General features: G+C 44.5%; 1 protein-coding gene across 1 annotated transcript in view; it reads right to left on the bottom strand.

Moving 5' to 3' along the window:
* LOC115169160 (uncharacterized) overlaps nt 1–14019 on the bottom strand; it is a 91227-nt gene that overhangs the window by 34155 nt on the left and 43053 nt on the right. Inside the window, exon 2 of the mRNA XM_029724659.1 lies at nt 1082–1249. Coding sequence (XP_029580519.1) covers nt 1082–1197 — 116 coding nt within the window. The 5' untranslated portion in view covers nt 1198–1249. The remainder of the gene's footprint in view (nt 1–1081; nt 1250–14019) is intronic.

Below are 14019 nucleotides of genomic sequence, written 5' to 3'. Positions count from 1 at the left end.
TGCCCTGTGTAGGGTGCCATCTTTTGGATGAGACATTAAACAGGTGTCCCGACTCTGTGGTCACTAAAGTGTGTTTAAAGTGTTTACCCCGGTGTCCTTGCTAAATCCCACTCTAGCCCTCATACTGTACTATCACGGTCACCTAATCATTCCCAGTTTACAATTGGATCATAACCCCCCCTCCCCCTGTAATTATTCCCCAGGTTGTTGCTGTAAATGAGAATGTGTTGTCAGTCAACTTACCTGGTTAAATAATTGTTTATTTTTTTGTACCCAGCCAGTTGGGTCACTTAGTTGGATTGTTTTCTTTGAATACTGAAGGCGCGGCTTGGTCGGGCGGGGGGGTTTCAGATATCCCAAAGTTTAGACAGTAGAGAGAGAACAGGAGAGAGAGAGAGAGAGAGAGAGAGAGAACAGGAGAGAGAGAGAGAGAGAGAGAGAGAGAGAACAGGAGAGAGAGAGAGAGAGAACGAGAGATAACAGGAGAGAGAGAACGAGAGAGAACGAGAGAGAGAACGAGAGAGAACGAGAGAGAAAACGAGAGAGAACGAGAGAGAACGAGAGAGAGAGAGAGAGAGAGAGAGAGAGAGAGAGAGAGAGAGAGAGAGAGAGAGAGAGCTTGGCTAAACCCACAAAGAATTTGAAAACAAACCCAATTTTGATAAACTCCCATATCTACTGGGTGAAATACCACAGTGTGACATCACAGCAGCAAGATTTGTTGCTATGATGTGTGTGACATCACATGTGACATCACATCACAGCAACAAGAAAAGGGCAACCAGTGAAGAAAAAACACCATTGAAAATATAACCCATATTTATGTTTCTTTATTTTCCCTTTTGTACTTTAACTATTTGCACATGATATGACATTTGAAATGTCTTTATTCTTTTGGAACTTTTGTGAGTGTAATGTTTACTCTTCATTTTTTAATTATTAATTTCACTTTTGTTTATTATCTATTTATATTACTATCTATTATTGAAATTGAAATTGAATTGAGAGTGTGAGAGAGAGAGAGAGAGAGAGAGAGAGAGAGAGAAAGATAAAGTGTCAAATGTTTTGGCTATGTCCTCACCTTTGGCAGCCCACACAAACCACCACGATGACGATGGTGACCACAAAGGCTGACGCTGCAGCGATGGCCCCTAGCAACAGCACCTTACGGTAGGAATCGTCCATCACAGACGCCATAACACACACACTCAGACACACACTCACACAGAAGGAGGGTGCTCAGGAAAACCTGCAGAGGGGTTAAAAAAATGAAGAAAATAAGATGGTTAGGGTCAACTTTGTTTTCACCATTTTATTTTTGACAGGGTTTGATATGGGGTTGTTTAAAGTGTGATAAGACAACTGAGTGTACACCACGGAAACATATAAAAGCGAGTTGGAGAGTAAGAATAATACTGGATCTACAGTGGTGCACGGAAACACGGAGGAAGGTGTTAGAAAGAGGGGAGGGGGTATTGCAAAGAGCTACATTAGGTGAGCAGAGGGGTGTGTGTGCTTGTGCTTGAGTATCTATCTAAGTTTCTATTTTGGGCACAAAAAGAAAACGGAGAAACATGCTGGGTTGCTCCAGTTTCAACTGTTCTGCCTGCGGCTACGGAACCCTGACCTGTTCACCGGACGTGCTTGTTGCACCCTCGACAACTACAATGATTATTATTATTTGACCATGCTGGTCATTTATGAACATTTTAACATCTTGACCATGTTCTGTTATAATATCCACCCGGCACAGCCAGAAGAGGACTGGCCACCCCTCATAGCCTGGTTCCTCTCTAGGTTTCTTCCTAGGTTTTTGGCCTTTCTAGGGAGTTTTTTCCTAGGGAGTTTTTCCTAGCCACCGTGCCTCTTTCACATGCATTGCTTGCTGTTTGGGGTTTTAGGCTGGGTTTCTGTACAGCACTTTGAGATTTCAGCTGATATACGAAGGGCTATATAAATAAATTAGATTTGATTTTGATTTGATTTGTACGCTACATGTAACTAGAATGGTTAAAATAATTTCTGGACATGAGGTCGTTGAAAAGATAACATATTTTCTGAATGACATCTTCTCATCTACACTACACTCCCTCTCTCGATAATCCAAAGTGCATACATCAAGCCAGCTAACATCCCACTGATATGTGTAGGATTTCATCCATGTTACTTGGTGTTAGCTCATACTAGTAATTCTATTCTCATGTAGTGAGTGCTTCTCAAATGTAAGTTTAACAGAATAACACAAAGAGTTTCACTGTCCAGCCTCAAAACAAATCTTTCTGGCCATCAGTATGCTTCATTTCATTTCCTGCCACAATATGTTTGTTTTCCTTCTCAATAAGAAGTAAAGTGTTTGCTTTGCAATGTTCTGATTAAGTGGCCTATATCTTGACAAGCCTAGCACATTTAATGAAATACTTATTTATGATGCAGACATTATAAACACACGTAAAAACAAACACACACATACAAGTACACACACACACGCACACTGCACTAGACTGCACTACACGTTCATACAGAAACACACACAGTACACACACACTCATGCACACACACCCCGTAGCACTCACTTCTGTCATCATGAAGTGCTTTGAGAGGCTAGTTAAGGATCATATCTCTCCACCGACACCCACACACTAGACCCACTACAATTTGCATTCCGCATCAATAGATCCACGGATGATGCAATCACCATCGCACTGCACACTGCCCTATCCCATCTGGACAAGAGGAACACCTTTTTAAGAATACTGTTCATTGACTATAGTTCAGCCTTCATCACCATAGTACACTCCAAGCTCATCAATTAAGCTGGAGGCCCTGAGTCTGAACCCCACCCTGTGCGACTGGGTCCTGGACTTCCTGACCGGCCGCTCCCAGGTGGTGAAGGTAGGAAACAACACCTCCGCTTCGCTGATCCTCAACACAGGGGCCCCACAAGAGTGTGTGCTCAGCCCTCTCCTGTACTCCCTGTTCACCCATGACTGCGTGGCCATGCACACCTCCAACTCAATCATGAAGTTTGCAGACGACACAACAACGATGAGACGGCCTACAGGAAGGAGGTCAGGGCTCTGGGAGTGTGGTGCCAGAAAAATCCCCTCTCACTCAACATCAACAAAACAAAGGAGATGATCGTGGACTTCAGGAAACAGCAGAGGGAGCACCCCCCCCCCCCCCCCCTATCCACATCGACGGGGCTGCAGTGGAGAAGGTGGAAAGTATTAAGTTCCTCGGTGTGCACATCACGGACAATCTGAAATGGTCCACCCACACAGACAGCGTGGTGAAGAAGGCGCAGCAGCGCCTCTTCAACCTCAGGAGGCTGAAGAAATTTGGCTTGTCACCAAAAACCCTCACAAACTTTTACAGATGCACAATTGAGAGCATCTTGTCGGGATGTATCCCTGCCTGGAACGGCAACTGCACCGTACGCAACCTCAGGGCTCTCCAGAGGGTGGTGCGGTCAGCCCAACGCATCACTGGGAGGACACTGCCTGCCCTCCAGGACACCTACAGCACCCGGTGTCACAGGAAGGCCAAGAAGATCATCAAGGACCTCTGCTACTCGAGCCAAGGCCAGTTCACCCCGGTGTCATCCAGAAGGCGAGGTCAGTACAGGTGCCTCAAAGCTGGGACCGAGAGACTGAAAAACAGCTTCTATCTCAAGACCATCAGACTGTTAAACAGCCATCACTAGGCAACCTCCACACAGTACCCTGCCCTCAGTCACTAGCCGGCTACCACCCGGTTACTCATCCCTGCACCTTAGAGGCTGCTGCCCTATGTACATAGACATGGAACACTGGTCACTTTAGTAATGGAACTTGAATCATGTTTACATAATGTTTAACCCATTTCATATGTGTATACTGTATTACAGTTGAGGCCATCCTATTCAACTATTGCTGTACATATACTATTCTATCCAATGTATTCTTCAGATATACAGTACATATTCTATCCACATACTGTCTAATGTCTATACATCCCATCACATATATATACACTGCTCAAAAAAATAAAGGGAACACTTAAACAACACAATGTAACTCCAAGTCAATCACACTTCTGTGAAATCAAACTGTCCACTTAGGAAGCAACACTGATTGACAATAAATGTCACATGCTGTTGTGCAAATGGAATAGACAACAGGTGGAAATTATAGGCAATTAGCAAGACACCCCCAATAAAGGAGTGGTTTTGCGAGCTGTGGCAAGAAGGTTTGCTGTGTCTGTCAGCGTAGTGTCCAGAGCATGGAGGCGCTACCAGGAGACAGGCCAGTACATCAGGAGACGTGGAGGAGGCCGTAGGAGGGCAACAACCCAGCAGCAGGACCGCTACCTCCGCCTTTGTGCAAGGAGGAGCAGGAGGAGCACTGCCAGAGCCCTGCAAAATGACCTCCAGCAGGCCACAAATGTGCATGAGTCTGCTCAAACGGTCAGAAACAGACTCCATGAGGGCGGTATGAGGGCCCGACGTCCACAGGTGGGGGTTGTGCTTACAGCCCAACACCGTGCAGGACGTTTGGCATTTGCCAGAGAACACCAAGATTGGCAAATTTGCCACTGGCGCCCTGTGCTCTTCACAGATGAAAGCAGGTTCACACTGAGCACATGTGACAGACGTGACAGAGTCTGGAGACGCCGTGGAGAACGTTCTGCTGCCTGCAACATCCTCCAGCATGACCGGTTTGGCAGTGGGTCAGTCATGGTGTGGGGTGGCATTTCTTTGGGGGGCCGCACAGCCCTCTATGTGCTCGCCAGAGGTAGCCTGACTGCCATTAGGTACCAAGATGAGATCCTCAGACCCCTTGTGAGACCATATGCTGGTGCGGTTGGCCCTGGGTTCCTCCTAATGCAAGACAATGCTAGACCTCATGTGGCTGGAGTGTGTCAGCAGTTCCTGCAAGAGGAAGGCATTGATGCTATGTACTGGCCCGCCCGTTCCCCAGACCTGAATCCAATTGAGCACATCTGGGACATCATGTCTCGCTCCAGGAGACCATCCGCCACCTCATCAGGAGCATGCCCAGGCGTTGTAGGGACATCATACAGGCACGTGGAGGCCACACACACTACTGAGCCTCATTTTGACTTGTTTTAAGGACATTACATCAAAGTTGGATCAGCCTGTAGTGTGGTTTTCCACTTTAATTTTGAGTGTGACTCCAAATCCAGACCTCCATGGGTTGATAAATTGAATTTCCATTGATTATTTTTGTGTGATTTTGTTGTCAGCACATTCAACTATGTAAAGAAAAAAGTATTTAATAAGATTATTTCATTCATTCAGATCTAGGATGTGTTATTTTAGTGTTCCCTTTATTTTTTTGGAGCAGTATATATATATATATATATACTGCTCCAAAAAAATAAAGGGAATGTGTGGATCACCCCACACATAAATATATATATATATTTATACTCCAGACTCCGACATTGATCATCCTAATATTTCTATATTTCTTAATTCCATTCTATTACTTTTAGATTTGTGTGTATTGTTGTGTATTGTTAGATATTACTGCACTGTTGGAGCTAGGAACACAAGCATTTCCCTACACCCGCAATAACATTTGCCCTATTCCCAGATGAAATTGCCTTTTTCATGTCCATAACTTATGCTGTTTTCAGCAGATGCACATGTATGCACACACACACACACACACACACACACACACACAAGCTCACACACAATCAGTGAAAGTGATGTGACCAATCCACTGGATTAGTAGGAAAGCTGAACACAAGGAACATGAATGACAAAAGAGCAGTCAGCAAAATGAGGTCAGGGAGAAAGAAAGAGAAAGAGAGACAGAGACAGAGACAGAAAGAGAGAGATGTACATTTCCAAAGTATGCTTTGGCAATATGCACAGTATTACGTCGTGCCAATAAAGTAATAAAGCAATTTAAATTGAATTGAGAGAGAGAGAGAAATTCCAGAATACACAATAGGGAATATGTATCTATTTTCCTTCCTTCTTCTCTCCTCATCCCTCACTGTCTTCATCTCTCTCTCTCCCCTCTCTTTCTGCATGACCATGCAGAGATGTGGGGTGATCCACAGCAAATTAATTAGCACCCATGTTTGCTGTGTATGGAACAGACAGACAGCCTCCTATGGAACAGACAGACAGACAGACAGACAGACAGACAGACAGACAGACCCAATGCTGGAGAAGCTGCTGCTGACAACAGCTATCGAGAGAGATAGGGAGATATGGGGGGAGATAAAGAGGGAGATGTAGAAGAAGAAGACAGGGAGTGAGATTTGACCATGACAGCCAGGGAAATTGCCAGACAGGGAGGCAGAGAGGGAGGAGAGAGAGGTCATTGGCAGACTGTTTCCCCCCGTCTTCTCTTCCTCCTCCTCCAAAAATTCAATGGAGAAACACAGATATCATTTCAGCTTCCCCACGAGAGCGTTCATCCGGACAACACAAAGCACCTCAGAATGTTTCCACATGCTAAGCACACACTATATTTAAACATTTAATTAATATTTAGCTTTAACAATGATTATGATTAGGTGGAAGAGGGGAGGAAGAGGATGATTGTGAAGATGATAAAAACTATGCTTCTGTCACTGCAGATGATGGTGGTGATGATAATGATGAAGATTATGACTCAGACCTAGTGCTGATAACACCTTGAGAGGAAGCGTTTCTCTGGAAACTCAGAACAGCAGAAATGCAAAAGCAGAGAGCAGAGATGTGATAGAGAGATGTGAAACCAGAGAGATAAGAACTGAGATGTGTGAGAAAGAGAACATAATTAGACCAAAACAAATCACGAGAAAGCAAAAAGATAATTACTCGACACATCAAAAAGAATTAACAAAAAAACTGAGCAAACTAGAATGCTATTTGACCCTGAACATAGAGTACACAGTGGCAGAATACCTGACCACTGTGACTGGCCCAAACTTAAGGAAAGCTTTGACTATGTACAGACTCAGTGAGCATAGCCTTGCTATTGAGAAAGGCCGCCGTAGGCAGACCTGGCTCTCAAGAGAAGACAGGCTATGTGCACACTGCCCACAAAATGAGGTGGAAACTGAGCTGCACTTCCTAACCTCCTGCCCAATGTATGACCATATTAGAGACACATATTTCCCTCAGATTACACAGATTCACAAAGAATTAGAAATCAAACACGATTTCGATAAACTCCCATATCTACTGGGTGAAATACCACAGTGTGCCACCACAGCAGCAGGATTTGTGGCCTGTTGCCACAAGTAAAGGGCAACCAGTGAAGAACAAACACCATAAACCCATATGTGTTTATTTATTTTCCCTTTTGTACTTTAACTATTTGCAGATCGTTACAACACTGTATATAGACATAGTATGACATTTGAAATGTCTTTACTCTTTTGGAACTTCTGTGAGTGTAATGTTTACTGTTCATTTTTATAGTTTATTTATTATTTACTTCACTTGCTTTGACAATGTTAACATATGTTTCCCATGCCAATAAAGCCCTTTGAATTGAGAGAAAGAGAGAGAGAGATAGAGAGAGAGAGAGAGAGAGAGACAGAGACAGAGACAGAGACAGAGACAGAGACAGAGACAGAGACAGAGAGAGAGCAGCAGTATAGCAGAACAACCACAGTTAGAAGTCAGAGCTTCTTCTCTGAGCTTCCTTAGACAAACAAGAGCAGAGCTAGAACACAACACCACTCAAGATGACACACAGAGCTTATGATACCTGTATGAATTGCCTCTGAGTTCTGTAGGAAGTTATTGTGATTTCTCTATGTAGGTCTTATAGGACAGGACAGTGACTGATGAGTGTTGATCAGAAAACATATTTTCAGGTGTTATTCTGTAATGTCCACAGCCGTGTCTGATGATCTGAATCACGTGTCCAACTCATTCCACGGAGAGCTGAGTGTCTGCGGGTTTTCGCTCCACCCTTGTACTTGATGAATTAAGGTCACTAATTAGCAAGGAACTCCCCTCACCTGTTTGTCTAGGTCTTAATTGAAAGGAAAAAAAACCAAATCAGCAGACACTCAGCCCTCCATGGAATGAGTTTGACACCCCTGTTCTAAATGTACCTGTAATGTTGCCAGGTCAATGACCACTTTAAAACAGCAGGGGGCAAGGGAGAGTTTAAGGAGAGTGACAGTCGAGGTGTACATTTCAATGTTGTAGTAGTCACTTCTCCATACAAAATGATTTCGTCAGTCAATTTTCCTGAAAGTGAAGCTGTATTATTTTAGGTCAATGGGAATTAACTTTGTAACACAAAGGTCTGAATCTTAACTTGTGATTCCTGTGAGTACCTGTAAAAACCCTTTTACATCATCCGCATTCTTGTCATAGAGCAGGATTATCAATGTTTCTGTTGGGCTCTGTGCTAACCCCTGGAAACGGAAGGGAGGGTTTCAGCCCCATCTCCACCACCCCACCCCGCTGTCTACCATAGCCCAGCCCAGCTGCACAGCCTCTTGTTATGCTTTAATGGTCTCTGCAAACTCCCCAAAAGCCTATTTTCCCTTTCCTCTCCCTGTTGGATTAAGGGGTCAAATGCCCGCTGACGCAATTTGCCTAATTGTTGCCAGAGCTTCACAGGCAGGGTGGAGATGTGTAGGATACCCTGTCCTCTTCGACTGCTCTCACTCTGTCAACACATCAGCACACTAAGTGATTATTCTAGCAGAACATCAGCATAGAGCATCAGTGTGTGTGTGTGTGTGTGTGTGTGTGTGTGTGTGTGTGTGTGTGTGTGTGTGTGTGTGTGTGTGTGTGTGTTTGTGTAGCACCGCCTTCAGTCTGAAATGAGGACCGCATCGTAGTTCATTCTTAAACGCTCAGCCTATAAATCAATCCGTAATCAAGGTGTTTGGAGATTGATCAGTGACTCGAACATAATCTATGACAGATCATAGAAACAGCAGGGGGGGGGGGGTATGGGTGTTTGGAGATTGGTCAGTGACTCGAACATAATCTATGACAGATCATAGAAACAGCAGGGGGGGGGGTATGGGTGTTTGGAGATTGGTCAGTGACTCTAACATAATCTATGACAGATCATAGAAACAGCAGGGGGGGGGGGTATGGGTGTTTGGAGATTGGTCAGTGACTCTAACATAATCTATGACAGATCATAGAAACAGCAGGGGGGGGGGTATGGGTGTTTGGAGATTGGTCAGTGACTCGAACATAATCTATGACAGATCATAGAAACAGCAGGGGGGGGGGGTATGGGTGTTTGGAGATTGGTCAGTGACTCTAACATAATCTATGACAGATCATAGAAACAGCAGAGGGAGGGGGGAAGAAAGGAGAGAGAAGGGGGTGAGGGAGCATGGGTGTAGAGAAAGAGAGAGAGGGAAATATAGATTGTGGGAGAGAGCAAGATGGAGAGAGACAGAGAGAGATGGGAGAGGAGGATTAAAGAGTGAGAGAGCGGTGGAGAGAGACAGAGTGGGAGGATATAGAGAGAGAAAGAGAGGAGGGAGAGAGACAGAGAGAGGGAGAAAGAGGGGAAGCCAGGAAACATCACAGCATAGTGGGCTAGGTTCAACAGAGGCCTTGCCCCCAGAGCATCACATTACACATTACAGCAGAGGAGAAATCACATTATGTCCTCAGCAATCTCTGCCCCCGTGAGACAGCACCATAACAACACAGTGCGAGAAGAGAAGGGGGGGCTGCCATGTCCGTCTCTAATCCACAGTGTAAACAGACACACACTCGTCCTAATGTTATCTAATTAACACTGCAATATTCTGTACATGGTTGCACTCTGACCCTGTCTAACTCATTATTTACAACCATTAAGCAATTGTATATCTGCACTTGTATATGTACATAGTATATATACTGTAGCTACTATCACTGACGTGCTCCGGCTATGATATCACCTAGCTGTTGTTATCTTTGGTTCAGTTAAGGGGGGAGGGAGGGGAGATACAGTAAATGGGTGCTGTGTATTTACTAAAGAAGGAAATAACAGGGGCTATAAATATACTGTACCATCATGACGAACGTAGCTTACAGCCAACTTGTGAATGAATGTGTTTATCCCAGTTATCTACTATGTAAATGTAATGCAGTACCAGGGGATATTTAGATAATAAGTAACTACTACTACTTTGGATAAAAGCATCTGCTGAATGACCTTGTTTGTTTGTTTCTTGTTGTACCATAGCCTGGTATCAGATCTGTTTGTGTTTTCTCCACCTCCTCTGCCATGGTCGATGGAAGTGAATAGACTTGGCTAAAATACCAAACAGATCTATGACCAGGCTAGCACAGAGAAGCGGTGTAAGATTAAAATCCTTATCATGGCCTGATCCCAAATATACCACTGCTAAGATATCGCCTTTCACAATATGACAGTTGATTCACTTGACAGTTTATCTCCATTTTCCACTGCTTAAGTAGAGTGGATGGTCCAATGCCAATGGGAGGCTGAGTAAGGCTGAAATATTAAACTATGCTGATCCCAGAGACTCAGCCGAGGCGAGATGAGGCGAGGCAAGCCCCTCTCTTAGCTTTAGCTTAACTAACCAGTCTGCGTCAGATGCAAACATTTCAATTTTTAGATTTAGATAGTCTCACGGGATTGGGAATCTTTCGCTCTCTTGCCTGCTCTTTCTCTCGTATCTGCTCTCTCTCACTCTCTCACTCTCTCTCCTTCAGGTCATTTCAGTCCAATAGTTCCTCATTATTTTAATGATGCTGGTAAAGGAAGTTTTCTGCTCACCCGTGCAGTTTACTTTCAACAACAGACAGAGCAGTTTGGGAATTGAACGAAAAACCCAAAGTGTAGCTAGTGGATCATCAACAAGCTCAAAATCACACTGATGTATTATGCAGTAACAAATTCACGTGGTATCAAAACAACAAGCAACACTACATTTCCAACCCATGTCGGGGAGAGAGCCTTCGTGTCACGCCCTGACCTGAGAGAGTTTTATTTCTCTATTTTGTTAGGTCAGGGTGTGGGGTGGGCATTCTATGTGTTGTATTTCTTTGTTTTGGCTGAGTATGGTTTCCAATCAGAGGCAGCTGTCTATCGTTGTCTTTGATTGGGAATCATACTTAGGCAGCCCTTTTTCCCTCCTTCAGTGTGGGATCTTGTTTTTGTACAGCTCAGTAAGCGTGACGGTCATTTTCCGTTGTTTGTGATTTTGTTTTAGTGTTCTGAGTTATAATAAATACTGAACATGAGCACTTACCACACTGCACCTTGGTCTCCTCTTTACAACGATCGTCACACTTCGTAACAGTTGTCAACCTTTTGTGAAGGTGTCAGTCTCATTATGTTCAATAATTGGTCCCATGACAAACCGTCTCTGAGAAAATGTTTTGCACTTTTTAAGAAAGTTTAGTCTTTTCATTCACTCTTCAAAAAAAAAGGTTCCCAAAGGGTTCTTCAGCTGTCTCCATAGGAGAACCCTATTGGGTTCCAGGTAAAACCATTTTTGGTGGAAAGGGTTCTTCAGCTGTCTCCATAGGAGAACCATTTTTGGTTACAGGTAGAACACTTTTTGGTGGAAAGGGTTCTACATGGAACTCAAAAGGGTTCTACCTGGAAAAAAAGGATTTTACCTAGAACCAAACACGGTTCTTCAAAGGGTTCTCCAATGGGGTCAGCCGAAGAACCCTTTTTGGTTCTAGATAGCATCTTTTTTGTGTATCGCAGCTTAGTACAAATACTACAGTAAAAGTAATTAGAATAATGTGCAACACTGCTGGTCAACTCAAATGGGTACGTGTATTCATGTGTCCACATGCATGTGTATCTCTTTCAGAACACTCCGTATAACAGCTGGACCTCCTGAAACCTCCTTATCCCCAGCCTGGCAGACAGACTTCAAACTCGCTTGTCTGCTACTCTGCTGAACAGGAAACATATCTCTGTTCTCTCATCTCAAGTACCAGCCCCCCACCTGCCTTTGACAGAGCCTAACAGACACAGATATTCCTCCCCAGCTCTCTCTCTCTCCATCTCTGGCTTTCTCTCTCTGCATATGGTTTAAAGAGCAACTGAAGGCAATAAACAACTTCTCTGGTAGAAAATGGCCGCTGTGGCATTAATATTAGTCAGATTGATTTCTTCTTGTGTCAAAACTTACTACAAAGTGTAAATAGGATAATTTTGGTTATAAAGTCAGTCTCGTACAAAACAGAGATTTGCGAGATGATAAAAAAGAACAGATTTAAGGGTATGCCACAGTTTTTCTGAGGTTTGGGAACTTACACACCCACTTCTGTCAATGATGCCCAACTGTCCAGAGACAACATGGCGTGGTCCACCCCTAGCTGCCATGTGGACATGTTGTCAAGTCTGCATGTGAATCCAGAGACAACATGGCGTGGTCCGCCCCCAGCTGCCATGTGGACATGTTGTCAAGTCTGCATGTGAATCCAGAGACAACATGGCGTGGTCCGCCCCCAGCTGCCATGTGGACATGTTGTCAAGACTGTATGTGAATCCAGAGACAACATGGCGTGGTCTGCCCCCAGCTGCCATGTAGACATGTTGTCAAGTCTGCATAAGGGGGCAATAAACACACATTTCGCTCCTCAAATAGGAGGGAAAATGGGCTTCCATAAAGTTGGTAAAAACCTCCAATGCATTTCAACAATATTGCCAGATGGCCAGGAATGGATTACATAAGACACTACCACTTCTGCTGGTAGTACTGTGCCACTTCATGGCTCTATGTAGTACTGTGCGCCTCCCATAGTCCGAGCTGTGTGCCAGTAGTTCAAACAGACAGCTCAGTGCATTCAATATGTCAATACCTCTTATAAATACAAGTAGTGATGAAGTCAATCTCTCCTCCACTTTGAGCCAGGAGAGATTGACATACATATCATTAAAACCTCTTAAGGATCGGACCCTAAAATGACATACCCAAATCTAACTGCCTGTAGCTCAGGACCTGAAGCAAATATATGCATATTCTTGATACCATTTGAAAGGAAACACTTTGATGTTTGTGGAAATGTGCAATTAATGTAGGACAATAAACTCAGAAAAAAAAGAAACGTCCCTTTTTCAGGACCTTGTCTTTCAAAGATAATTCGTAAAAATCCAAACAACTTCACAGATCTTCATTGTAAAGGGTTTAAACACTGTTTCCCATGCTTGTTCAATGAACCATAAACAATGAATGAACATGCACCTGTGGAACGGTCGTTAAGACACTAACAGCTTACAGACGGTAGGCAATTAAGGTTACATTTATGAAAACTTAGGACACTAAAAGAGGCCTTTCTAAAAACACCAAAAGAAAGATGCCCAGGGTCCCTGCTCATCTGCGTGAACATGCTTTAGGCATGCTGCAAGGAGGCATGAGGACTGCAGATGTGGCCAGGGCAATAAATTGCAATGTCCGTACTGTGAGACGCCTAAGACAACGCTACAGGGAGACAGGCCAGGCAGCTGATCGTCCTCGCAGTGGCAGACCACGTGTAACAACACCTGCACAGGATCGGTACACCCGAACATCACACCTGTGGGACAGGGACAGGATGGTAACAACAACTGCCTGAGTTACACCAGGAACGTACAATCCCTCCATCAGTGCTCAGACTGTCTGCAATAGGCTGAGAGAGGCTGGACTGAGGGCTTGTAGGCCTGTTGCAAGGCAGGTCCTCACCAGACATCACCGGCAACAACGTCGCCTATGGGCACAAACCCACCGTCGCTGGACCAGACAGGACTGGCAAAAAGTGCTCTTCACTGACGAGTCGCGGTTTTGTCTCACCAGGGGTGATGGTCGGATTCACGTTTATCGTCAAAGGAATGAGCGTTACACCGAGGCCTGTACTCTGGAGCGGGATCGATTTGGAGGTGGAGGGTCTGTCATGGGCTGGGGCGGTGTGTCACAGCATCATCAGACTGAGATTGTTGTCATTGCAGGCAATCGCAACGCTGTGCGTTACAGGGAAGACATCCTCCTCCCTTATGTGGTACCCTTCCTGCAGGCTCATTCTGACATGACCCTGCAGCATGACAATGCCACCAGCCATACTGCTCG

Source organism: Salmo trutta, chromosome 31, assembly GCF_901001165.1.
Source record: "Salmo trutta chromosome 31, fSalTru1.1, whole genome shotgun sequence".
NCBI lineage: Eukaryota > Metazoa > Chordata > Actinopteri > Salmoniformes > Salmonidae > Salmo > Salmo trutta.
The sequence above is the reverse complement of the archived record's forward strand: the minus strand, read 5'-3'. Positions and strand labels throughout refer to the sequence as shown.